The sequence below is a fragment of the Vigna umbellata genome, chromosome 6 (genome assembly GCF_029865625.1).
Source record: "Vigna umbellata cultivar VRB3 chromosome 6, Vumbellata_1.0, whole genome shotgun sequence".
Lineage (NCBI taxonomy): Eukaryota > Viridiplantae > Streptophyta > Magnoliopsida > Fabales > Fabaceae > Vigna > Vigna umbellata.
Window position 1 is genome coordinate 13,865,471 of NC_142170.1, and position 27,413 is coordinate 13,892,883.

The 27,413-nt window shown below is 32.5% G+C and overlaps 4 protein-coding genes across 10 annotated transcripts; 1 reads left to right on the top strand and 3 right to left on the bottom strand.

Moving 5' to 3' along the window:
• Positions 1–87: 87 nt before the first annotated feature.
• On the bottom strand, positions 88–3,208 carry PLDEPSILON (phospholipase D alpha 4). The gene is made up of 4 exons (XM_047320643.2): positions 3,048–3,208; positions 2,383–2,940; positions 1,089–2,280; positions 88–861 (listed from the first exon to the last, which is right to left on the bottom strand). Exons 1-4 carry the CDS (start codon positions 3,135–3,137, stop codon positions 425–427), a joined length of 2,277 nt encoding a protein of 758 aa, XP_047176599.2. The 5' UTR covers positions 3,138–3,208; the 3' UTR covers positions 88–424.
• An 8,267-nt stretch (positions 3,209–11,475) lies between these two features.
• PRA7 (PRA1 (Prenylated rab acceptor) family protein) lies at positions 11,476–12,378 on the top strand. The gene has a single exon (XM_047320696.2). The coding sequence runs from the start codon at positions 11,553–11,555 to the stop codon at positions 12,120–12,122; it is 570 nt and encodes a 189-aa protein (XP_047176652.2). The 5' UTR covers positions 11,476–11,552; the 3' UTR covers positions 12,123–12,378.
• A 1,325-nt stretch (positions 12,379–13,703) lies between these two features.
• On the bottom strand, positions 13,704–19,137 carry LOC124843853 (RNA exonuclease 4-like). Of its 2 annotated transcripts, none has more exons than XM_088092627.1 (7): positions 18,888–19,137; positions 17,202–17,353; positions 16,961–17,094; positions 16,593–16,822; positions 15,841–16,047; positions 15,391–15,471; positions 13,704–14,351 (listed from the first exon to the last, which is right to left on the bottom strand). In XM_088092627.1, the coding sequence occupies exons 1-7, from the start codon at positions 19,034–19,036 to the stop codon at positions 14,093–14,095; spliced, it is 1,212 nt and encodes a 403-aa protein (XP_087948753.1). In that variant the 5' UTR covers positions 19,037–19,137; the 3' UTR covers positions 13,704–14,092. The 2 variants fall into 2 exon arrangements, with proteins under 2 accessions (XP_087948753.1, XP_047176644.1); XM_047320688.2 differs by lacking the exon at positions 18,888–19,137 and adding an exon at positions 17,780–18,093.
• Positions 19,138–19,330: 193 nt separating this feature from the next.
• LOC124843836 (inactive protein kinase SELMODRAFT_444075-like) lies at positions 19,331–25,296 on the bottom strand. Of its 6 annotated transcripts, none has more exons than XM_088092622.1 (12): positions 25,202–25,286; positions 24,561–24,594; positions 23,853–24,225; positions 23,334–23,589; positions 22,759–22,916; positions 22,594–22,688; positions 21,414–22,447; positions 20,810–20,970; positions 20,600–20,676; positions 20,361–20,508; positions 20,124–20,273; positions 19,331–19,794 (listed from the first exon to the last, which is right to left on the bottom strand). In XM_088092622.1, exons 4-12 carry the CDS (start codon positions 23,515–23,517, stop codon positions 19,708–19,710), a joined length of 2,094 nt encoding a protein of 697 aa, XP_087948748.1. In that variant the 5' UTR covers positions 23,518–23,589; positions 23,853–24,225; positions 24,561–24,594; positions 25,202–25,286; the 3' UTR covers positions 19,331–19,707. The 6 variants fall into 6 exon arrangements, with proteins under 6 accessions (XP_087948748.1, XP_087948750.1, XP_047176623.1 ...); XM_088092624.1 differs by lacking the exon at positions 25,202–25,286 and adding an exon at positions 24,877–25,123; XM_047320667.2 differs by lacking the exon at positions 24,561–24,594 and having other exon boundaries at positions 25,202–25,296.
• Between the last annotated feature and the right edge of the window lie 2,117 nt (positions 25,297–27,413).

Below are 27,413 nucleotides of genomic sequence, written 5' to 3' on the forward strand. Positions count from 1 at the left end.
TACATGAATTAGTTTTGCCGACTGAGAAATGCCAGTGATTTGTCAATATTGTTATGAAAACTAAACTCCAGAGTTGATGTAATTGTTTGTTGCTTGCTTCTATTAATACTTACAGCAGAAAAGTCTCAAGATGACTTACATACAGATTTGGAAATCACGAAATAGAAAATATAGTCCAATGTCCATTTATGCTGACAGCTATTGGAACAAGGTTATTATATTCCCTGTCTGGTGCAACACATTTTAGTGTTAACTGTGCATAAAATATTTAGATACATAGCGAAGTTAAACATTCCTTACAACTTTTATTGTCAACAGCTTTCAGCTTCCTATGTATAAATAGGAACACTTATTTCAGTGTGAAAAAGATAAGCAAAAGAATGGTCTCTCTAGTCTGTGTCCGTGTGACAGTTGTATGGTTAACTTAAGTGGTGAAGACAGGGTTTAAGAATTTTGATCTCTGCCCCCTCACAGGAGATTTTGTATCAGGAAAATGATCACCGCCATCATCTGGGTCCTCCACATACCCTTCTTGAGTTATTTTCACAGGGTACCTTACAAGGTGCACACCTTCCATGTCTACAATTTCTTCACTGCTGTACATTTCCCACATATGATCCCCTATTGACCTCATTCTCTGCACACATGCCAAACTTTCTGGCTCTAAGAACAGTTCCTCAGCACTTCCCGTGTGCTCATACCACAGTGACATTCTGTATGCATGAATATCACCACGGTTTACGTGGTGATCAACTCCATCTTGAAACTGGTATGCCCCAATGGCAATCTCAGTGTCCCTTTCTCCATCCATGGATCGTTGGTTCACATTGGCTGATCCTATTAATATGTATATGTCGTCCACTGGTGCCAGAAGCAACAAAAGAAAATGTTAGATAACCCACACCACAGTCTGTGCCACAATTCTACATAGTGCTATTCGATTTTTCTGATTAAAGTATAAGTTATTTGAACAAATTCACTTGCACTGCACTGTTCTATTGGTTATTACTGAAATAAAATGATTATAACAGTTGTTTTTCTGGCAAAGTAGTGGGAAAAAAGCTGATTGGAGAGTGGTACAATCATACCTATCATCACCTTTGAATGAACATAAATCGGGAACCTTCTGTTCTTCTGTGCATTCCAGTATTGTGTTGCAGGATGGGGAGAAAGTGGAGGAAGAAACTCCTCCTTTTCCTTCTTTTCCCTGTTTGCAAGGCAGAAGAAATTCAAGTAGTCTCTTGGATGCCCTGGCTCCCCACTTTCTGTTATTGCTTCTCCAATCAACCAATACATCATTGTCATTGTTTCTCTGGTCCAGTGAAGTATATCTTGAACTGGTTCACTTTCAGGCACTCCTTCTGGCCACATTGGTATGACTATGTACACTGCAAACCTCTCTCTTGCTTTGATCTTACTAACCACCTTCAGTGCAATCTCAACAGGAATCAGATTGCTGCATCCACTGTGCCTATCTTCTTGCCACAAGTGACACCCTCCAACAAAATACTGGTTTTCAATGTATACAAACCTATCAGCACGCCTAATAGCTTCAACATAAGCTTCGTGGATGCTTCTCTCCACAGTTAGCCTTCTAAACAACTGGCTAGCAGATACATGGTCAATTGACCTGTATACTTGGACTTTCCAATTCCTTTCTGTTGGAGTGCTCGAGTATGTGGGAATGAGATTTTGTAGAGTGTTGGCAGGAACTAGAAGAGAAGGATCGCACTGCTTTGTCCATCTTTGCTCAAAATTGGTTAACACATCCCATGCAGCCTCACCAATAACACAAGCATGAGCATCATGCCAAGGCTCTCTTGGTCCTCCTTTATTGAGGCTAGCTTTTGCAATGTTTGTCTGGTAGAAGTCATGGTAATCGGATTCCTCAGCAAGTGTCTGAAACAATGAGTGTTTTTCTGTGTCATAGCGGCCACCACACAAATCTAAACCACCCAAAAAGCTCATAATTTCTCTGGCATGAACAGAGTAGGGTGTTCTGGTGTCCATAGTTATGGTCTTCTGATGGTGAGCAAAGAGTGTGGGGAACTTGTGGTGTAACCTGGGACACTTTCTGCATATTACTTTAGTGTGTTTGAAGTAGGCAAAAGCTTCCTCGTCATGAGTGTTCATCACACCTTTGTTCTTAATCAAAGGCAAAGATGTTTCGTCATCCCAAATCATAACCCTCACAGCCACTCCTTCCTCTGCCTTCTTCTTCAATAGCTCACCCAGATTTATCTCCCTAGCATGAGGGATTTCTGTTTGAGGATCTCTAACCTGCACAAGAACCACACTATAGCTACTCAAAACTAAATTTATACTCCATTAGCTAGACACATTTACCAGAACAATAAGAAATTGAAATGAGATCATGTTTACCAGAACCATCTTGGGATTGAAAGACCAGCCTGCAATATAAATCAAATATTTTGCACCCTCAATGGCTTTATAGACATCTTCCCATAGCTTTAATGGAGCGCCACAAAGGTCAAAAGGAGGGTGGAAGGTAGATGAATGGTGAGCATCATGATAGAGTTTAACCTCGCAGTTGGACCTTTGTGGGAAAGTAGCATCCCTAAGCCCTTGAAACTCCCCATTGCTTAGTATCTTTCTCCAACTTGGTTCCATTTCTGCTGGCTTGAACCACAACATAAATCTTAACTTCAGTTGTGGATTTGGTTTTCCATTTTCCATGAGAAGAGGGAACAATCCATTGATCAAACTCTCTTCCTTCAACCGCTTGGCCTGCATGTGGAATTTTCCCAAAACGAAGCATGATGTCTTCAGTGTAATGGTGATAGTTGAATCTTCTGGATGAGCACACAGAATCTGAAAGGTTTGGTTCCACACACGTTCACGTTCTCGTGTCGTTTTCGCCGCCTTCTGTTTGCCTATCCTGATGGATACATATGCAGGCTTTCCTTTTCTATGTACACACTGAAAAAAAAAACGGAAAATCAACACATGCTGAGTTTATAGACCAGTGCAGAATTCCCATGACAGCTAACATTAACATATTAATATTAAAGTTATGCAGAGCTTACATTGAAGGGAAAAAAAGGTGAGTAAGGTGTGGCATTGAAGATGGTAGCTTCAATTGTTCCATGGATGAGGAACTTAGACATTTCCTCCATTGATTTAAGCACCAATATGAACTAATGATAGAAAATGAGTAACTGGGGTTTTGACTTTTGAGGGAATGAAGATAAAGTTAAAACTGTTATCAAAGACATATTTCATATATGCATATATATAGAGGTTGTGAGGTTGGTGTTGCAGAGGAAGAAGCAAAGGGAACCTTCGAATGCAATTGAACTGTTAAAGGGCTGCAAGTTAGAGAAAACTTGTGGAATTATGCATAATTAAACGTATAGTCACAGCCAACCGTCACGTCTGTTCTATCCAAAAACACAAGTTTTTGCTTCAAGCTCAAGTTTCTTAAACTCAAATCACAGATTTTCGGCCTGACTCAGACCACTTAAGACTGGTTCAGTATTTCGTATATTCTCCTTACACATACGAGGAATGCTTCAAACATTCTTATCCAACTTTCATGTTAAACAATAAAAGAAAATGTCTCTTTAACAATAGTTTTTTGAGAACCTTTTAACAACCATAGTTTATGATTACTCCGTTTCAAATATACAGTGACACATGATGTTTTTGTCTAAAAAATTATTAAAAGAAAGTTGTTATTTGTCATCCGTAAAATCTTTCACATAGATTTTAATACAGTATTCTTGTTATTTTTTTATCTCTTTATTAATTTTTTATTATTGTGATGACATATTCTAAATTCAATAAAAAAATGTTTTCAAAAAGTCCATGTCATTATACTTTGTTATCATATACAATTTTATAGACCGCACAACTCAAAAAACTTTTATATAATCACTTGAAGAGCCTTACCTTAAGAGTTTTTTTTTTTATATCAATTTTTTTTTTCAGATATTAAAAGTATGTTTTCTAATTTTCTTATACCAAAATATCTATATAATTCATAAAAAGGTTTAAATTAACATGAATATGAAATGACAAAATGAGATCAATTGCTCAAACTTTTTTAAATTTTTTTTTGGCTAAATGAGAGAAAGCAAGCTATATCAAATCATCAAAATTTATATAATCCTAATTTACTACGTAATGGAATTTTTAATATTATCATCAAGATAACTAAATTATATATAAATCTTAAACACATTCCATCGTTGGTTTTTTGGACATTCATGGATACCACTTCATTAGACCAACTTGTATGTACATGATAACTTGTACGAATATTATTCATCGTAGTCTAAGTTTAAGTATTTCCAATATTATTGTTTTGAAAAAAAACTATTTATTATATAAAACTATATAATCATTAAACAATTCTTGCAATTTATATAAAGAGACAAAATATTCCGAGGAAGACTAAAGCAATTAAAGTTCTTTCTTTAACATTAGTAATTTCAAAAAATTATTATTAAATAGTATAATATAATGGTAATTAAGATTTATTTCTTTAGGGAATTAATGCGATGAGATTCTAATCTGATCAAGAAAAAAATATTTTTTATTTTGCAAGACTAGTAATTTTGTTGGTCTTTTATAGACGTTTTATTATGTAGCCATGCATGTAACAACGAATGCTTCAATTTCATACAACCTAATTTTATTATAAAGATCGCGTCCTATATATTAATTTTATTTTAAATATTATGTTCTTCTTTGACACGTACACATAAACCAAAATGCAGATGTTATTTACTAATAAATCTATTAAAAGTGGTTATTGTTTTATTCTCATCAAAGTTGAAGTATCTATCTATTAATCATTATCGTTGTTTCTTTGTCATTGAATAGTTAATCACATGTTTCAACATTTTAATTATAAAAGATGTACAAAATTTTTGTCCTTTAGTTCTTTGTAATTTTTTTATGCTGTTTATAATTCAAATTCTTGCCATCTATTTATTTTATATTACGTGTAATATGTATGATTATTGCATATTTTATATTGCGACTTTATTAACACTAAAACATAAATATCCAAAAACCAATTTAATCATTTAATAAAAGATTTTTCATACGTGAAAGTTTGAAAGATCGATATAAACTTAAAAAAAAATACTACTTGTACAAAAAAAGAAAAAATTGATTATTTCTTAAAAATGTTAGCCAGCTATAGATAGAGGCACATAGCTATATGAATATACAGAAAAAAAGAAGAAGAAAAAAGCTTGAAGTTTGAATAACATAAAGTCTGTTTCTTTAAGCATTGAAGAGGCAAGTCTGAAAAGTTATGTTAGGGTTCTTCTTCATCGTGCTACCATATATTCATCATGTGCTTCGTTATGGAATTAGTTTCACAAATAAAGCAAGCTTCCATGGCCACACAAGCATAAGAACTTGTGCCAACTCTTCTAAATGGCCATGAATGATTATGTGGAAGAAGAGTGCAAGAAACATAGCTTATGATTTCTTGAAAAGAATATATGTATATAAAATACAACAACAAAATTTTGAAGCTATTTTGACATCTGTTTTTAGTTGTTACCGATAATGCAAAGATCCAATTGCCAAATTATACTATATATCATACTCTATTCATCTCGATTCTGCAGTTTTTTCTGTCCTCCACCACTATGTCAATATTTTATTAGATAATGTATTCACTCCATTTACACGTTCATCGTATATGAAAAAATATATATATAATATTATGGATAGGAATTTTATTTCAAACTTTTTATATTTATACCTAAATGGCCGGCACTCTGAATTGATTTTGAGAAACTGAATATCTTGATTATATCATTAAATACATATGTCGAACTAGTAGGGATGATCACTCTATTAGTGATTATTGTATTAAAATGAATTAAATTTTAATATATTGAGATTTGTTGTTAATTCATGTATTGTATCACCGATTGGTTAAGTATTAATCAAATAGTTTACCACAGAAACGTACTAGAATTTGAACCTATCCACTACTCGGTCAGACTTTAAGGATGGTCAAACAATCATAACATTTAAACATTTATCACTAATAATTAAGTTTACAGGTAAAGTGTATTTATCGAGTATTGGACCATAATTAAGTTTTTTACTAATTATAAGTTCATCTCAAAACTTATAAATACAATATAAAGTAGAGAGTTATATGATTGTATTTATTGTTAGTTTAAGATTTTACTATGATAAATGAATAGTCGTAGTACTGTTTTGATTGTGATCCAACCTCACACACAAAATAATTGAGTTTATTATTTTACTTGCTATCGTATTATTATTAAATTATTTATTAATTTTTAATTTTATATTTAAAATATAAAGTAGAGTGTTATATGATTTTTAATTTCATATTTAAAATATATATCTTATTTGTTAAAATATAAATATAAATTTAAATCTAATTCAATCTTATAAAATTGATATACGTGTTTATTTACATGAAATTATTTTAGTCTAATAATGTGAGATTAATACAATTATTTTAGTTTTTTAAATTGTAATGTATTTTAGCCTTTTCAAACTAATTAAGTTTATAAATAATTTGAACCAAAAAGCTGGTAAAAGCTCTGAGTTGGTATCTGGGCAGCAAAGCAAAGGAGGGAAAAAGGTTAGATGATAGATCATATTCATTGATGAATTATGAAGAATTGATCATTGAAGGAAAAGAAAAAGGAAGAAAAAAGGTTGTGTTTGACGAACTCTCTTCCTTTTCTGGAAGAAAAAGGAAAGTTATGTTTGGGAATCTTCTTCTCGTGGGGACCGTTTGAACACGTGGCTCTTGATGATTGGTTCTTTGCCGTCCCTACAACGTTGGTTCGGCTCAATGTAATGTGGTCTGGTCTCTCATCCATACAAGCCATATGTCCCTTCTTTTGGTGTCCAATGCTTTAAGTTACACATTAAATTATATGTAAAGCTCATTCCCAGTTCATTCGTAAAGTCGGAAATTTTAATATATTGTTTGAATTAATAATGAAATAAAGAGGAAATATCGGAAAATGATAAAGATGGTAGAAATAGATGAATGTTATAAGTGTTTAAAAGAAGAAATTGTTTAATTAGTGAATTGTTAGACTTAAAATAGAAGCTGTATTTATTATTATATAAATTAAAGTGTGTAATAACAACACTGACCAATCATTCCTCTGCCTAATATCTCTCTATCGAAATATATTTAATTTATGGGTAGCATCGTTTCCCTTCTACTACATAAAAAATTAACATAAATATATTGTAAGTTAAATATTCACGGAATAGGATTAGGTCGAGTGGAAAAAAGTATTTCTTTTATCATAAAAGTCAAATAACTAGAGGTATAGACACGTCTCATTAGATAGCAATAGCAATATAAATATAAATATATAATGCATGTCCAACTATTTCATGTCGTAATTATATTTGTTAACATCTATATCACAATTCTATCACAGTCCAAATATTTACAAGGATAACTTAATTTATGCATAAATATACATGATTGGTTAATTTACGTAACATTTTAAAGTATACTAAATATTAGTTAAAAAAATATCATATTCATAAAAAAAACATATTTTAAACACAAAAGTATTTTAATAATTTTTATTTTTAATTTAAAATAAAAATTAAAAAATAAAAAATAAATAAAAAATTATTTAATATCTTTAACAATATTTTTATCAACCAGTACATTTTTATCTTTAACCCACATATATATATATATATATATATATATATATATATATATATATATATATATATATATAACTTCAGAATTTAATTAGAAAATTGTTACTCAACAACAATTGTAATACCGTTACTTAAATAAAATTCATACACAAAAATGTCATGTACCAATAATCAATCAAGTTTTTAAAGCTAAAAGTAACATACCTAATGGTTAGTGCAGAATAAGAGTATAACGACAAAATATTATGTTGATTATAGAAAAAATAATATAATAAATTAAAGACTTAAATGCTTAATTAGTTCCTACTTAAATGCTTATTTAGTCCCTATGTTCATGGTAATTTTCAGTTTAGTACCTAGTTTTAAAAGTGTAGACATTGGGTCTTAAAGTTTTTAAAATTGTATGAATTGAGTCTCATCAATTTAGTGGAAGGAAACAGAGTTAACTCCCAGCTTATGTGACAAAAGAATCTACATTTTTTTTTTCTCTGTCCTCTGCTTTTCCTGCAATGTCTCAGCTTTTTTTCTTTTTTTATATATTTATTAAATACTTTTTCTGCAAAACCTACTTCCATTATCAACTTAGAAAGCATCCCCATGCCATTGCGAACAAATAAGTTAATCACCCAACACACACTTTCTCAGTTTTTATATTTTCAGGGCTAGCTAAATTAGCAGGTTTTTCATATTTGACAAGTTCAGGTGTTTTATCATCAACATTCAGGTTTAATCGAGATAGACTTCTCAGCATTTGGTTAGAGCTGCGGTTGAGACAAAGCGTCCTAGAAACAAGAGATTCATAATTTCCAATAAAAGATGAAGCATAATGGTCATTTTTAGGATCAATGGCCTGGGTGCAATGCTCAATCTTTATACTCCTTGAGGTCTTCAACAAGTAAAAGAGACTTTGAGATCAATCTTGGTGATGTGTCTGCAATACTGTAAGGCCTACAAGATCCATTCATTACAGTTGGCAAGCTTGATTCAGGTTCCGGCCGAATCTGAGGCTTCAATTGAAAAGAATTTTATAGTGTAAAATTAGACATCGTCTTTTCTTATTTTATTAAAAACAAAATCCTCCAAAGAGAAGAATTCAAATAAAACTCTGAAAGTGAAATCTTCAAATAAAACAAAGAACACCAGTTTGTTCCTCTCAGTCTCCACAAAACCCTCGGTGATATCCTCCTTCGACGACGACGTCCCCGCCTCCACCGGCACGAATCGCGCCGTCATAACAGGCTTTGGCGGTTTCGCTAGCTGTTGTCGTCGACGCCAGAGGCATAGCAGCAACAGCAGCAACACCGCGACGAGAACAGACCCAACAACGATTGCAACAATGGCGCCCGTGGAGAGATTCTTGGACTTCTTACACGTCGTAGTCGGGGTCGAATTGAAGGAGGGAGACGGCGCTGGAGCCGAGAAGAAGGGGTTGCAAGCCTTCAACGGCGGGCCACAGAGATCTATGTTTCCTGCGGGCCGTTGTGTTCCAAGAAGAAGCCGATGAGGTGGGTTAAGTTGTTGACGAAGAAAGGGATTTGACCGGTGAAGTTGTGAAGTTGTTGGAGGAGAGATCCAAGCGAGTGAGATGAGCGAGGCGAGTGAGACTTGGAGGAAACTCACCCTAGAAGTGGTTATTATGGAGGTAGAGGTTGCGGACGAAAGAGAGAGAAAAAAAATATTTAATAAAAATATAGAAAGAGAGAAAAAAACTGGCATTTCACGAAAAGCAGAGAAAAGAGAAGAAAAAATGAAGATTCCTTGGCCACATCATATGGGAGTTAACTCCCTTTCTACCTATTTAACGGAAGGAACTCGATTCTTACAATTTTGATAACTTTAGGACTCATTATCTACACTTTTAAAACTGGTACTGAAATTACCACTAAAAATTAGCACTGAACATGTATGGCATGTTCATAGATATCCAATAAAATATTATATCAATTCTTGTGTTTAATGGATATAATAATCTTTTTAAAAATATAAAATATAGATATAAAACATATTTATATGTTATTATAATAGAAAAATAAGATATTATATCGATTATTGGGTAGAACCGATAGTGTAACATTTTATTCATTTTGGCTCTTTTCTTTAATTTCATTTTTATTTAAATGAGAAAGTCTCGCTTGAATGAAAATAAATTAGAATTAAAATATCATGTAACATATAAAGCACTTTTAAAATCATAAAAAACAGTTTCAACATTTTTCATAATACTTAAATACATCCACATTTATGACTATATATCATGTTCCTATTCTTTTAACTTTTAAAAAGATCTTTCCAAACATAACATAACATTTAATTATACTTGAACACTCAAGTTATGACATAATTTAACTTAATACATATTTCACTTTAACAAAAACTAAATTTACTCTTTTAACTTAACTCTATCTAAAATAAACATCATCTTTCCATGTTAAATGCATAAATATTCCATCAAACTAATAATCTTAAAATAACAATTTCACATAATAAAATAATTTACAAAATGTGTGAATATAACTAATATGTCAAAATTTATAATAATACATAATATTGTCTTATTTGAAAATCATTCATAAAAATGTCATCAACTTCCTAGACGAAGAGTACACAATATCTAAAAATAGCCAAATAAAATCAAACTTTAATTAATAGATAAACTAGTTAAAAGAGAAAAAAAAACATTTTCTCTACCGAACAAATCAATATTGAGTTTAAATATAAAAGAAAATGAAAGACTTTTAGAGCACAAAGATACTTAGTAAGACAAAACAACTACAGAGTAAAATATGATATTAATAGATGTGGTAATTAGAGTGAAAAACTTGGGAAAATAATGAGAAAAAGTACTAGAGAAATCAAACTTATTAACTTTTTTATGGATAAAAAAAGAAAAAAAAAACATATATTAATAGTGTATCAAAATTAAATATATATTTTCAAACACATTAATATAATAAAACTTTTTATATACTTATATTCAGTCGATCAAACACTTGTTTACATCAGACCACAAATACTTATATTCACTTGACCCAAACACCTGTTTACACGTCACTACAAGACTTAAACAAAGTATATATTTAGGCTTAAACGAACTTTTATCTTTGAAAATATTCATACTTTTTTTTAGTTCAATTCTGAAAATGTGACTTACTTTTAATCTTTATATTTAAAAAAAAAATAGAGTTTAGTCCTTCATCCCAAACTAAAACCATGTGATTTTAAAATGGGTCATTAAATTTAATTATTAATTCTTTAATCACTTATTTAAATTGTATGTTTTTTAAATATACACACTCAATATTTATTGTGTGCGAACATATAGTGAGAATATAGTTGTTTTATAATCACTATCTTAAAATCAGACTTAACATTTAATTAATTGTGAGTGTGATAGTTTTACACCAAAAGTAAGAAAAAAAAATATAAGTTTTTTCTTTCTATTCCTCCCGTGATAAATAGTTAAATAGAATTTGAGTTTCTTAGAGAATTTGTGCATGAAATCTAATGCAGAAAATATAGGCTTTATTTGTATTACTCAGCTTATTTATTATTGTCATTATTTGACTTTAGATTTATATCTATAATTAAATTTGAAAATGAAATAAAAATCCAATTGAAAAGTAAAACTAAGAAAGAAATTTGTATGATTTTGAATTGCATGTGTGAGAGAAGGTGCCCCAGTAAGGAAGACAAACCCTCAGGCACGTTATAATTAAAATAATGCATTAATTTATAAGAATAATAGTAATAATAATAAAAAATAAAAAATATTTTATTGGCGTCTTTATTAATGATTGTTTTGCAAGACTGTTTATCTTTGTTCGTGAAAAACCAAGGAAGGAAGGAAAGAAAGAAAGGAAGAAAGAAGTGTTTCGGCAACGATGACTAACTACGGCACAATCCCAACTTCCTCTTCACCTTCCACCAATCTCGAGTTCATCTCACGCGCCAAGCAGCGGGTCAAGGAGGGTCTCGCCACGCGCCGTCCATGGAAGATCATGTTCAACTTCCGGTCCTTCGCCCTTCCGGCCGGTTTCTCCGACGCCGTGAGGCGCGTGCGGGAGAACGTCGGCTACTTCCAGATGAACTACGCCATCGTGGTGCTCATCGTGCTCTTCCTCAGTCTCCTCTGGCATCCAATATCGCTGATCGTGTTCGTGGTGCTCCTGGCGGCGTGGGTCTTCCTATACTTTCTCCGCGACGAGCCGCTCGTCGTCTTCGGCCGGATGATCAGCGACCGCGTCGTGCTCGTCGTCATGGCGGTGCTGACCATCGCCCTCCTCCTCCTTACCGGCGCTGTCTCCAACATCCTACTGGCGCTCCTCATCGGAGTCGTCTTGGTGGTGGCGCACGCCGCCTTCAGGAGAACCGATGATTTGTTCTACGACGAAGAAGAGGCGACTGCTCGCTTCGTTCCTCCTGCTCCTCATCCCGGTGCTCCTCTTTCTTGATCCCCAATCTTCTCCTTCCGTTTCGTGTTTTTCTTTTCTCTGAATTTTTTTATTTCGTCAATTCAGTAAATAATTTTAGGTTCCGTTCAGCTTCTTCCTTCTCTTTCAGTTTTATGCTTTATTTTTTGTTGCCCTTTTTGAATGGGAAGTTTGGAATTTGTGAGGCTAAAGATGTTGAGTGCTATGGATGAACTGAAATTCATTGCTTACGTTTAATTTAGTTTAATGTAAATTTTATCCCTTTGTTTTTCTGTGATATGATATCTCATTCTTGTTTCTGTGGAAAGAAGGTTAGTTCGTTCTTGAAATTGAGACATAGCAATTGACATGTCGGCAAGAGGAGCAATCATAAAGTTGCTATTTTTTTCTGCATTTGGGTTACCCAGTTGACAAGTTGGAATCAGTAACCAAATGGCAATAATTTCAGACTTTCTTTGTGTTTTACAATTTATTAACTAAAGTTTTGGGGCATAATCGGTGATTAAATTTGTCTTTCAATCTTTCTTTATATTAAATGCGCGATTCTGTTAATACTTTCTTCAGTCTTAATATTGTAATCGATCTTTTACTCAACATTTTATATATTCAACGAAATAGATTGAACTTTTTGAGTTAGCACGTGTGCCATGTGAGTCTTTTAAATCATGATCATGATATGTAATAAGATAGGAAACCTACATTGTTTGGTACGCGAATACAATATGATTTTCCTTATTCTGTTGTATAGTTTAATTTATAGTGTATTATATTTTTCTTTGAAAGAAATTGTGTAAAAAAGTAATGGGATAGAATAATTTACTTTTCTTTTACTATTACAAACATTATCATTATTTTTGTTATCACCGTTTTTTTTACATAGTTATCACCACTTTTATTACAGGTGTCACCATTGCTATTAATACTGCTGTCACTATTTTGGTTTACAAATTATGCATCACTAGTGGTCATTTCTATTATGATTAGCATTAATATTATTATTACTTATATCTTTTAATTGACGATATTATTATTATTATTATTATTATTATTATTATTATTAAAAAAACCATTATTTTCATTTTTGTTTGTTTATATCATTATATTTTATCGTATCATACTATATCCTAACCATTAAACAAGACAAAATGTTATTGATATTAGAAAGAGTTAATTACAAAAGAAGATTAGAAGTTTTGTTCAAAATTAAAAACAGCTTATTTAATCTACAATTAATTGCAAGAAATGTATCTTTTGACCTATGTACATTGCATAATAAACATATAACTAAAATTTATAATTTATAGCATATTTTAATATACAGTAAAATTACTCTTATATTAAATCAAATAGACGGTCGAGAAAATTTATGTTGCAATTAACAAAGATGTCAGTTTGATATAATTTAAGATTGTAATAATCGCAAGTTGAAATTACCTAATTACCCTTGTTTTTCAAGTTGAAAGTTCTTATTCCTAAGGAATAGACAAGAATAAAACATTTTTCACCTTCATACTCAGGAATGAAACTTTCCCATGGTAATTAATACCAAGTTAATTTTCCCGTGGTAAACAAAGAAAATATATTACTTTAAAGAAAACTAAATAGTAACTAAACATGTTTATATTTGAAAATGAAAACTCCTTGTACCAATCAGCAACTTAGATCTATGGCTCCCTTGAAATTGGATCTAGAACAAGCCTTAAATCAGTTATGTTTGTGTCGGTAGCCTTTATGCCAAAGGTAGGAAAGTCTTCATTCTAAAAAGGTAGCCTTAATTTGGTTTGAACCAAAAGTTAGATATTCACAAAAGCATCATAATCAAGCACCTATCTTTCTCTAAACAGTTTTCTTGTCCCGAGGATCACACGATGCGTTAGAAAGATATGCACCGAAAATATCACTGCAAAATATTTTAGCAACCCATTCCCATAGTTTCTGAAGAAATAAGCATTATGATATGATGCCGGAGACAAATTCAGTGATGAAATAATTCAGGTTGGCAATTTTGGCCTCAAATCCAAGCACCAACACTTGTAATCCGATCTTGACATGGCATAGAGTTGATCTGGAGTGAGGTTGTCAAGTTCCTTGGATCTCCAGCAATCATGCACGCCGACAATCCTGTTACTCGGAGTCGATGTTCCATGGTCTTCTTCCTCTGGATGCATTTGAGCTCGTATTCTCTTGTATAGTCTCATCACAGAAACACAATCTTCATACGGGTCATGAGTGCCGGATTGGATATCATAACTGTAAAGCAAAAACAATAAAAAATTATTGTCATCAGTTAACAATCGTAGTTTAAAGATTAAACAGGTAAGTATTGATCGATGCATCCACACTGCAGTAACTTTGGACATGCTTTAGAAGCTTGTTTCCAAGTACAAGCAGAAAACCAAAACTTTTATTTTCCTTTTAAATTGTGATAAAAACATTTAAAAACTAGTTAAAAATCAATTCGGCTGATTCATTTTAGTGAAATGCATTTTGTCTTGAAAAGAAATATCGTCAAATACATTTCGTTTGGAATAAAAAAGAAAATGAAAATATAATCGTATGTTTTCAAATTTGGATTTTCAAATAAAAATTCATAACAAAACCCATTTGACTAAAATGGAGCTGAATTGACTTAGTTGGTTGTGAAATACGTTTTCAAAAACAAGGTTTTGCTTCATGATGGCTTTTAGTAGGAAGAACAAGCAATTCAGTTTCTCGCATCCCTCCTCAACCACCCACCACCTCCCTAAATGCCACCACTTTACCACTATCGTCACCGTTACAATGTTTTTATTGTCACTGCTACCATAGTCTTTGTTATAACCATAGCAACTAGAGCCATGGCCTTCATTACCAGTCATCACCACTACTTATAACCACCACCACCTCCACCACTATCACCCGTACCTTTGCCAGCGAACAGACCCAGATAGTGGTCATTAATTCAGGATAGGATGTTTGCATTTAAAATTTGGTATCGAAATTTGAAGAGTAAAAACCAGAAAAAATTGAAACCAAAAAATAACTAAACTTGATTTAGTTTATAAAATTTTGTATTTGACAATCAACTTGAATACATTCTTCAAAATTAGTTTATTCGTATAAGTGTTGATCACCAATTTCATTTTATTTTAGTATAGAAAGAAGTATCATTCATAGAATCTACAATGATCCTGGGCAAATTGAAATCATAGCCATTGAACAATTGTAATTTGATTTTTAAAATAAAAGGAAAACTATAAGCTGGAAGAAGTTTCAAACAGAAAAAGATTTGAGTTAAAAATTAACTTGCCCAAGATATGTTCGGGTGAGATACTTGAGCGAATGGCTGACCAAGTTTGTCTTCATCAACGGACGGTACTTTGCAGTGTCTCTTCAATGCGACATAAAAGCATAGGCAAAATATGAGTGCTAATAATAATAATTACAAAAATGTGCTCTCGAACAACAAACAGTCCATTCAAGGAGATATTTCCATCAATCTGGCATGATCCAATATAACAATCAAAAAAGGTTCTCAATAGTATAGATCTTTTAAGTCTGGAAACTTGTTTAGGATAATACCCTATATAATAAGAAAAGGAGAAAAACAGAAGAAATTCATGGATTTTTAACAATTGTTTAGTTCATCATCATGATAAGTCCTTAAAGTGGTGATAAGAAAATTAGTGCCAGAATGTGGTCAAGAATAATTCTGCCAAGCAGGATTTAGCATAATTTAAGTTACTCAAGAAGAATCTACCTTAGCATATGATCAGGATAATGCATATTCAAGCAATATAAATCGTGTGCTAAGTCATGCCCCACAAGAAGCCTGGCCTTTCCACCATTTAGTCGAATTTTGCCAAGGTTTTCTCCATTGTATAGTATTTTGCATACCTTTTCTTTAACTTCATTAAGGGGCATGGCATTTCTGAGATGTTCTTCTGTCAACCCAGTTATATCATATCTGAAAATATCAAAATAAAATCAACCCCTACACTCTTTTTCCCTTCTCAAGTTTCATTGAGAATAATGCGATTTTAGGAATGGAAGTGAGTAAGGAAATATGAAGGATAGAAATAAAAGATAAATGTAGTTGAAAATATGTTGTTTGGGTTGATAAAAATAAGAGAAGTGGGGAAATTTGCCTCATTTGTTTAGATGAGTGAAAGAGACAATGAAAAGTAAATAAATTGTATGAAATATCCTTGTACTAATTTAATCCAAAAAAATATATCATCTCTATTATTTTCAACATTAAATTATTTATGATTTATATTTTTTTTTGTTATAAAAACATTAGTTAACTTTTTAAGAAACTCAAACAAAAATGAAAACAGACATCATCTCTCCCATAGGAAAGACTTCCTCGTCCCTATTTCTGCTCCCAAAAAAATAGTGAAACATTGATATTTTTATCCTATCTCCCTCCTTTTCATTTCCTTCTCCCTATCAAACCTAAAACAAGTATTTTGTAAAAGAAAAGAAAACAAAGAAACAAATTAAAAGTACCTGTAATTAGTAACAGGCAATTGAGGTTTTACATACGTATGAAAGATTAAGTTCTCATCTTGATCAACCAAACATACTCTTGCACAAAGTTCCAGAGAACCATCACTTCCACCACCAACCATTTCACAGTCTATTGCAACTGTTCCTCCAGGGCCCCTGCCAGCATGGTTTTCATCGGAAGAATCTTGACATTCAAAATGGGAATCTATATAGGTCAGTTCTTTAGTTCCCTGCAACAGTTCCAGACACAACAATGTATACAATAAACACCGAATGTAAGCAGGTTTCTTTGATTACTCGGGGTGAACAGTACACATAAGAAACCTATTTATTTTATAAATGCTCAAGGTTATCAATTATCAACTTACAAGACGAGTAGGGGCAGATAAGCAACATGTTTCTCTGTGAGCAATGAGAGACCCGGGACTATCAAATAGTACTAAGCAAAGTTGACAGCCCCGTTGAGAGAAAGTCTTTGAACAAACTCCTTTTGGCAAAGGACCTAAATCATAATTAAAAAAGGAACAAGAAAATATAAATAAATGAGCATAAAACATGGAAAGCAATGAATAGTGCCGACAGCACAGATTGAACGCACAAATGACTAACCAGTAAGATGTTCCCTCAGAGACTCAAAAGATTTGCAGTGCTTTTGACAGACTCCACACGCAGGCTGATGGACGGAATGGTTTGAGGTTTTCATGTGCTCAATTAGATGCTCTTTCTTCTTGAATTGTTTATAGCATGCCGAACATTTGTGTCTGTAGGAAGAAATCAGTTATTCTTCAAACAAACTACGCAAAAAAGCAGCTATACCCAGAGGAATAAAAAAAGAACAAAACTGAGTGCATTGATTCAATATATATTATTCTACTCAGAAGCATGAAACATCCCCTCATTCACTATATTGCAGATACTAATTAGTCACTGTAAATAGAAAATTCAGGCAACTATATATATCAGATACTCATTAGCCCCCACAAACTGATTGAAAACTAACTAGAATATTTGCTCAAACAAGAGAATCTTTTAAAGTGCAACACAGAACAAAATGTAGTAATATACAATTTTAAAAACTCCATAAATTTGAATTTGATTCTAAAATCCTCATAAATTTTTTTCATGACAAGGTTCGATTTTACAAACAAAACTAAAGAAAAATTGAAAGTGAAGCGCAGCAGTTTGACCTTGGAGTAGGGTTTTGAGTTGAGTCCGCTTTGGCCTCCATATCAAATGGTAAATCAAACGCATGCAAAGCGATGTTGGTGTGGCGCAGATACGATGAAATGACTCGTATTTGGCGTGTTAGCGAGAGGATTCAATAGAAAAATCACAACATTTTGTAGTATAGTGAGGTACACGAAAAATTCTGTGGTGAAAGGGCTACTCCAAAACCCTAACAACGCCAAGGAAGAAGATGCAACGACTGCTTTGAGTCGAAACGCACAATGCTACTGTGTAGACAGCAAGTGGAGCAGTCACCCCAACCAAATATCACAAATTAAATTCTGCTTTGGTTTATTTTTAATTTAATATTCAGCACTAATATTTCAGTTTCAATCCATTTTTGTTACTACAAAATTATTAAACAATTTTTACAAAAAAGTTAAATATACTATATATTTTTTTATTTATATTACTGTTATTATTACATATATATATATATATATATATATATATATATATATATATTTTATTTTTTTTTCTTTTTCTACTTTTACTCTTTAAATAATCATTTTTTAAAATTAAAATAATTATTTTACTAATTTTATTTTTTAAATAACTGTTTTAAATTTAATCATTTTTCAAATTAAAATAATTATATATAATACAATCATATCAATAGCAAATGTGTTTCCCCCCGGTTATTATAATATCATTGCTATATTCATGTTTTAAATTTTTCTCATATTATAGTTAAGAATTCTAAACAATATTTTATCCAATCATTATAATTCTCATTAAATTTTCATATAATAATTGATGCATTAAGATTACTGCAAATTCTTCCGACAATTAGATGGTCTTTAGGTTCAATATGAGAGAAAATAGTTTCTGTACACCTAGGCTTTTTAGAAACAACTTTGTTTATCGCGAATTTGATTTCCTGTTGCTATTTAAAGGTAATCTAACATTTACGTCAAATTATGTTATTAATGTTGTAATGTGAGGCGAAGCAAGCGATTATTACATCGTTAATTGAAAATGTACAAACACAAAAAAGTATAAAAGTTAGACGAGAACTTAAACCAAATAGATTTACCAAAAAGAAAACAGATAAAGCAATAATGATACCTTAGTTTGCACATACTTGATGAACAGATACCTCTGGATTTTGTAAACTTGTACCGGTGTTGTTTTAATACAACATGCAATCCTTTGTAAAGTGTGTAATCCTTTGTAACAAGAAGCCAAAACATAACCCAGAAACAAACATTTGACATGCCACTTGATCACGTTCAACCTCTCATTCTCAACCTTCAGTCATCATCAGCCAACCAGGGTGTCTTTGTTTCACATGTTTCATATAATGACACCTCAGCTTTTTGTACTTCAAATAAATCCACTACTCTACCTTTTTCTGTTGCCAGTTGAAACATCCAGCCTCAGCCTCAGCCTCAGCCCCAGCCCAAGTTTGTTTGTTTCTTAAAACACAGCTTATGAAAACACATGCATTGGGGATAGATTTGAACCAACAATACCAAAAACTTTTTTTGATCCATCTAATGAGCATAGTCTGATGATCAAGGTCACTGAGACACAGGACTTCATAATTTTCATAGGAGAATTTCAAAAGCTTCTATGTTACTTAACCTACTTTAGCACTACTACTATACACATATGCAACATTAGATCAAATTGCAGGGAAATAGAAACAACTACCTACACATTGCAAAATACTAAGGCTTAGCATAACAAGACAGTAATCTTCGTCGTGAAGTGTTTTAACCGTAGTTTCTTCACATGTCTGTCCACTTAGACAGACTTGTTGCTTTCCCAATAGGCAAAGGCTTGTGCTCAGCTTCCCAAAGAAAGCTTTCAGTGACTCTTACAACAGGGGGACCCCTTTTGTAGTGGCGCTGTCTTTGCTTTACCTTTCTGGCCAAAAGAAAAATCAACCACTCCGGTTTCCCACATCATAACTGGGAGTTGAAATATAATTTGGGTCCATAACCGTGTCACCATCCAGTATTCGCAGAACCTTGAACAAACAAGACAAGAATGCCATCGAAATCAGGTGGGGAAAACCAAAAGTAGCGTAACATCATCCATGCGTAAAGTTAGTGTTTAGAACATTGGAAGTCAGTAATATTCTTTGCTCTCACAATAAAAGAACCATCAAGAGTGAATTCATAAAAATTAACGCTCAGTTCAGCAACACACGAGGAATTCCTTCAAGTCCCCAATTGACATTATAATTATAACCTTTAAGCCTATAATTTCTTAAATTTAGGAAATGTGAATGTATTGTAGCCAACTCATGGAAAAAAGACAAAAAACAAAAAAAAAAAAAAGTTCAATTTTCCTTACCTGTGACATGCGAGGTCTAGAATAAGGATCTCTCCTTATGCACAATGAGGCAGCATGCAGCATGCAATAGACCTCATGTTCCGAATAGTGACTTCCCAACCTTGGATCAATCAGTTCCTCAATGGCATATTCTTCTAACAGTGGTCGTGCCTGTTTAGATATCGAATGCTCACATAAATGATGCCATTGCCACAATTAAAATCATAATAAATTAGATATTAATATCATTTGACTTACCCACTCAGTAAGACACTGCTGTCCCTTTGGCCTATTCAGATCCACAGCCTTTCTCCCTGTAACAAGTTCCACTAATACAACACCAAATGAATAAACATCAGCCTTTTCAGTAATTTGGCCGCTTTGAGCATATTCAGGAGCCAAATACCTGCATAGCACCAACAAAGCTTAGTTAAATTGTTGATATTGTGCAGACTAACAAGACAATGAAACTAAATAAGGATTAATACAGCGGATACCCAAATGTTCCGATCACTCTAGTTTCCACTCCTGTGTCACCATCAGGCTGCCACCTTGCCAGTCCAAAATCACCAACCTGGAATAATTTAACACAACTTAATTAACTGAAAACTTTGTGAAAGAAAGACATGAAGCAGTGGTGCCTTTCACATGTAAACTATAAAACAGCTGACTGCATAGAACAATAGCAGGTGACAGACAACCCATACCAGAGGTTCAAAATCATGAGTGATAAGAATGTTGTTCGGTCGCATGTCACGGTGGATAATGCAACCCACTCTGCACTCTTCATGAAGATATCGCAACCCTCGGGCAGCTCCAACAGCAACTTTTTGCCGGGCAGACCATTCTAATGGTTTTCGTTGTCTCCCTGATAGAGTTCCAAGTCATGTCCAGTTATCCAGTTAACAAATTGAGCCGGTATCAGTAAAATGCAACCTATACTACATGATTGCAATCATTATATTTAATGTGAAAATGACAAAATATTTACATATTCTGCATTACTAGTCTTCAAGAACAAGATAAGTCCAACTCCAACCAAAAGCATAAATGCGTGCTAATTAAAATATGTGTGATGAAACCAAGTTTTATATAGGAGTATATATAAAGACGTCAATCTGATTAGCTTTACAAAAGTTAATCTACCACATCAAACCAAATTCCCATATATTAGGTGATGCATAACTTTTCAAATAGATAAATCCTCGACCTTTCACAGACAACATGAATATGAATGTTAACGAAGTTCAAGCCAATTCAGAAACATGACCTTGCCACAGCATAACTTGGTCTGAAAGCAAAAGAAATTACCATATAAATGAGAATCCAATGATCCATTGCATATGTACTCATAAACCAATAGCCTTCTCTTATCCTCTATACAGAAACCAATCAACATAACAACATTTCGGTGCTGAGCACAGCTCAGGACTTCTACCTCCGAGCAGAATTCAAGGTCACCCTGAGAACTGGCCAATTTATGTTGCTTCACAGCAACAACTTGTCCATCTGGTAGAACACCTCTGTGAACAGATCCAAATCCTCCTTCTGCCAAGAAATTGGCTTGTGAAAATCCACCAGTGGCAAGCTCCAATTCAGCATAGGTAAACCATCTTGGAGGTTTTCCAAAAACAGGAGCCTTGTGTTGACAGATTGAACACAAGGGAGGTGGACCAAGCGGAGTATTTCTAGATAACGCTATTGCTTCTCGTACATTCCCACTGAAATCCAAGTCAGTCTTATAGGTTGAGATTTCAATTTCAGCTTCTCTATCAAGTCTCGAGAACTTTTCTAACAAAGCTCTAGTAGTAGACAATTGATTCCTACTATGAGATCTCTCTGTTCTTTCTTCCTTAGGTTGAGAAGATCGTTGATGCAGAAGTAAATCGGTGATCCATGGCTGGAATCTCAAGCTTGCTGAAGAAGTGGATAAGCTTTCACTGTCTGTGTCTGATATAGAATCATCAAGTTCTGGATTTTCTTTTATAGTTTCCTCTTTTTTGGACTCGCTGTTTATCTCAGAGATGAAAAATGGCGAAGTTCCTTGATCAGAGCTTGAAACTGATGAAGTACCAGCTTCAGTTGCAGTGAATGGTGTCCCTAGCTCAGGGCTGCTAGATGGAGTGACAACTGGACCTTTTAAGGAATTTAAAGAATCACTCTTGTTCTTAGTTTGTTTTCCAAGCACCTGATCTTGTTCAGAAGGTAGTGAACATAATTCTTCAAGATCCTTCTTTTTTTTTCCAACCAAATTCAAGCGGAGTACCTTAGGTTGTGAACGCTTCATGACCACAATGTTGCATTGCAGCTCTTCCATACATTGTTTTTCTTCATGTTTGAGCTGTCTGTACAAAGCAAAATTGAAATACCAACAATTCATACTGAATTATAATCACATCAATAAAATAGTGAAACCAGAAATGAAGAGTTCAAGTTTGTTTTTATTACACAAGCACGCCTTTAGGTGGGGGAAAATATGATAGAAAATTACTTGTCTAAAACGACCCAATTGGCTTGGGCTTTCTTGGCTTCCGCAGCCACTGCTCCACATGGTGATCCAGAAACAATTTTAATCTTCACATTTATCTGTTGAATAACTGTTAGGTTGGCGTATAGATGCAACATTGAATGTGAAAACTCTTATATTAACACTAACCTTGTTAGGATCATAGACATCATGGAGCTGAAGGATCATTTGAGAGCAAGAGTCAGTGATATCACACTTCTGTTCCGAACTTGATGATCCTGAAGAAGATTTCTTATGACCACTGGCACAATCACCAGCAAATCTTGGAAAACCCCATAATCTTCTGCCTACATAGGCGCAGAACAATAGTTAGGTACACAGAATAAAGGAAGACTGCAGGTTCAAATGACCAATAAAAAAAATAACAGAGTAAAGGTTCTTTCATGCATCAAGAATTTAAGCTGAAATAAGAGACACACACAAGATACAGCAATACTAAATAACTATAGTCATCCACCACAAGCAAGAAAGTAAACAAAATTATCACACAAGGGTTTATATAAAATGTCAGCCTGCGATCCATTTGTTCATAATTCTTATTCAAAACAAAACAATCCATATAAAAAAGGGAGTGACATATCCTTAGGACCCAACTAATATATTATTTGCTTGCCAAAATAGGCAACCATAATGACCACACCTTAATAAATAATGTCTGACAAAAGAGCAAATAGATAAAGAAATTAAGGCAAAAATTTCATTACCCGAACTCTGTGAAGGTACAACTACTAGCAGTGTAATGCAATCGCCAGGTTGCACAACATGAGTCAGGGACCAAACAAGAGCAGTCTTTGGAATTTCCTTTGATGCCTTAACGGCAACAATGACCTTTTCAGCTCCATCAGAACATATTTCTTGTTTCCCTCGCTTTTGCTGTTCTCGATTCATCAGGGCCAGCAATCCCACAAAAACTGTCTTGCTCAACAGATGTCACTCAATAACTTTCAAACCCAGATGTTCCTACATTTTAAACAACAAGGGGATGAAACGCAAGAGCATGTTCAAGATCACTAGTTTTTTCTGTCGTGTTCAAGCTCTACCAGGATTATCATATATAACCAGACCACAATGCAACATGCTTCCAATAGGAACAGAACAATCACTGACAAGACTCTTTTAACCCGAACTCAAATCATTAGTGCTACAGATTGGCAAGTAAACTTTTTTTATCAAATCCATGTTACCAAAATAGAATCAAATCTGTCAAGAATCGGATCAGATACCTTTTTGGTTCAGAAAGCAAGACGTTGCATCCCCAAGTTTACCATACTGTGCATCTCAAGTTTCAGAAATTCTACAGGGTTAAAAGCACTGCTGGGGAAGGCCTATGAGATAATTCATTGCACGAGAACAGTTGCATACACTAGCTATGTTGTGGAGTCTTCAAATTATTCTTTACAAGTCAAAAAATTTGGCTTCAACTAGTTGGCTTTGCTTTTGATGATCCTCCAGAGGAAGCCCTGCCAAAAGATTCCACTACATAAACAGTGGCATGTCCTTCATATATCAAGAGTTTGAATCACTATTTGATATGACTAAAGGTAGAGAGGTCTTGTAGTTCTCCGAGTCACTGAAAACTCAGCATCAGTTTTTACCCTGCACAGTGACATAGGAATCAACTTTAAAAGTTGGAAATAGAGATAATAATAGCATCAATAATGCAGAGTCTAAAGAAGAAGAAAAATGCATGTCAGTGTGAGACATACAGATAAGTAATCACTAGCAACCTTTTGATTGCTTAAGAATATAAAAAATATCACTAAGGATCCAAGTAGAAAACAATAAGAGAGATCTCTCAAGAAGATCCAAAACTTTCTTTTTCTCCATTATTGTGTCATGCTAGTATATACCATGTCCATCCTCAGGACAATGAACATCCTGCATAAAATAACAAAATAAAACAACAGCAACCAAAACAAATAATAACATACATTTCGCTGTTTAGGCTAGTCATATCATCAGAACCTGGAAATTTTCAAAGAAAATTCATACAGTTAAACTTCAAATAAAACAACATCCTCAACCAAATAACAGAAAAAAAAAATCAAAATCAAAACCTAACCAAATAAAACAATATCCTCACAGCCAAGCATCAACCAAAAGAAAGAAGTGTCTGATAATCGAACTCGCTCAAATTATTGTTTGCAAAAACTAAAAAAGATAAAGAGTGACGAATTTTGACCCTTTTATACTGTTGTCAAAAGTTAGAAAAAGCCCAAAGCTTTGTCATTAAGGTTTCTTGCTTACTTTGCGACAATCTCCTCTTACATTTGAGTGATAACAGAATCCACAAGTATGAAAAGAAAACATGAAACTAGCCACGGTTGGACAACCCAAAGGTTTTAAGGTCTGGGAGAATGAAAAGAGTGGAAAAATGGTTTTGGAGAAAAGAAGAAGAGAAGAGGTGAAATTTGTTGGTTTGAGGAATAGAGAGAGTTAAGACCAAACTGGGACAGAAATATAGTATTGTATCCTTTCAAAAATTGTAAGAGTAATTTATTACTATGAAATGCAATGGTGTTGCAATTTGGTGTAGAAGATGAAATGCACACACGCATGGGACATGACATACTTTGAATGCAGAGAGAGAAATTCAGATTTTGTGCAGAGCAGAGAAAGCTAAGCTGTAAATCGCCGTCTACATGTGTGTCCGACTTGTCAACTGTGATCATTTCTGAAATGGCTTTTCCATATATATATATATATATATATATATATATATATATATATATATATATATATATATATATATATATATATATATATATATAGTGTATTATATCTATGTGTGTGTTATATAGTGTATATTAAACCTGAACTATGTTATCAGAAATGATATGTTTATCTGAAAGTAGGATAAAATATGGAATGAAAATATTATATCTAACAATATGTTAACACAACATTGTATTAATTAAAAGAAGATTATATATCATAAGAATGCTACAAAAGATACTTGACATAAGACAAAGATATAAAAATATTATCTATAATAAAAGTAGTACTAATATTTAATTTCTATTTTTTACTTTTTTACTTTTACTTATAATATTATTTCATTTATATAAAATTTGAAATAACTTTCTTAGTGTTCATATATTGTGTTAGACTTATTCTTCATAAAACATTTTAAGAAATTTTCATCTATAATTTTTTTAATATTTATTTAAAAATAAATAATAATATTTATGTTATAGAATAACTGAACATAACTGAACACGAGATATAGGCAAGTAAAGAATTCAAATGACACATATAACAAGTCTGAATTATTTGCAATATTTTACATAATTTTTTTATGTAAATTAAGGAACATATCAGATATTGGATAAATAATATATTTATTAATTGTATAAAAATAATTATACTATAGTTTAATTATGCATTACTATTGTATATATATTTATCATTTTCTTACAACAACCACTATGTAAGTATGCTATAAAAAATTATTTTATAACTCATATTTATTACACATTTAAATAATTGATAATATAAAAAAATATTAATAATACACAGAAGTTAAATTCAATACTTTATGTTTTTAAAATACTAAAAGTAATTTTATTTATTTTTCTCTAAAGTAAAATGTTCTTTGAAATAAAATATTCATTTATACAACACTCTGTTAATTATTTGCGTTAGTTGTTCTTTGAATAAAATATTTTAGATGATACATTATAATAAATATTATAGATTATTTTTTGCTCTTTGGAATAAAGATTGAAAAATTTTATTTTTAAAATTTGAGTTTGGTTGTTATTATTTACAGGATGAAGAAAACATAAGTCTTTTAAAATAAAAAAAGAATATAAGAAAAATTATATTCCTAATATATTGATCCTTACATTGTTTGGTTTTAGTTGCAGTTATTGTACTTGTTTTATTTTGAATTTATCTCTTTAAAAGTATGTGTCAAATGTTAAAAAGAAGTTTCCTTAAATCATAAAAGAAAAACTTATTAAAACCTAAAAAAACAAAAGTATGAAATTACAAAAAGAAAAACTTACATTTATTTAAAAACAAATCAGCATAGGATTGGAAAATGGATTTTTTTTTTTACACAAATGCATGTACTAATTCTAACAAAATAATAATGCAAACCTATGATTCAGTGAAATGATATGACCTATACTCTATATCATGATTTTTACTAAGTTGTGTTTCTAATAACAAAACCGCAGTCATTATGTTTTGTTCTGCTGCTTCTATTCGTCTCAACAGTTACAAGATAAGAGACAACACTCATTAGCCTCATCATCATTTTCTGAATCATAGAATTTCTAACTGTGATTTTGATGTCCTTATTTATAATAAAAATAACAATAATGTACTGCTTAACCACATCATTAATTATTGATTACTACTTGACAAATTTTTTGTATACTGTAGTGGTATGCTTTATCTATTTGTTGGTTCATTAACAGCAGAATCTTGCAAACAAAAAATACAAAAAAGAAAAGATGAAATGTTGTGAAAGCATTGACTGCACTGCATGAAATGAAGATGAGTATGAGCAGCAGCAGCATCTGCTGAATGTGTAGGTGTACAACATGCATGAACAAAAGACAATGTGGTGCATAACAAAAAAACAATAAAATATGAACCCATTTAGTAATCTACTATCTCTATTCCCAATTCAACTTTTGGAAGGTTGTCATAAGATCAATAAATGAGAGTCACTCGCTCTCCTAATTCTTCCAATTTTCAAAACCCAAAAACAGAACAACCAACACAGATATCGTAGGAACCAGAACAGTTGTTCCGTCATCAGTGGTTGTGGT

Excerpts from the sequence above, each read along its gene's own strand:
- PLDEPSILON (XM_047320643.2), bottom strand. The coding sequence starts at position 3,137 with ATGGAGGAAATGTCTAAGTTCCTCATCCATGGAACAATTGAAGCTACC. Across the intron at positions 2,281-2,382 it reads TCAATCCCAAGATGGTTCTG|GTTAGAGATCCTCAAACAGA; the intron begins GTAAACATGATC and ends GTTCTTGTGCAG. Across the intron at positions 862-1,088 it reads TCATTCAAAGGTGATGATAG|TGGACGACATATACATATTA; the intron begins GTATGATTGTAC and ends TTCTGGCACCAG.
- PRA7 (XM_047320696.2), top strand. The coding sequence starts at position 11,553 with ATGACTAACTACGGCACAATCCCAACTTCCTCTTCACCTTCCACCAAT.
- LOC124843853 (XM_088092627.1), bottom strand. The coding sequence starts at position 19,036 with ATGTCAAATGTTTGTTTCTGGGTTATGTTTTGGCTTCTTGTTACAAAG. Across the intron at positions 17,354-18,887 it reads TCAAGTATGTGCAAACTAAG|ACACAAATGTTCGGCATGCT; the intron begins GTATCATTATTG and ends TTCTTCCTACAG. Across the intron at positions 17,095-17,201 it reads TCTGAGGGAACATCTTACTG|GTCCTTTGCCAAAAGGAGTT; the intron begins GTTAGTCATTTG and ends ATTATGATTTAG.
- LOC124843836 (XM_047320667.2), bottom strand. The coding sequence starts at position 23,517 with ATGAATCGAGAACAGCAAAAGCGAGGGAAACAAGAAATATGTTCTGAT. Across the intron at positions 22,917-23,333 it reads TGTACCTTCACAGAGTTCGG|GCAGAAGATTATGGGGTTTT; the intron begins GTAATGAAATTT and ends GCGCCTATGTAG. Across the intron at positions 22,448-22,593 it reads AATTGGGTCGTTTTAGACAA|ACAGCTCAAACATGAAGAAA; the intron begins GTAATTTTCTAT and ends TGCTTTGTACAG.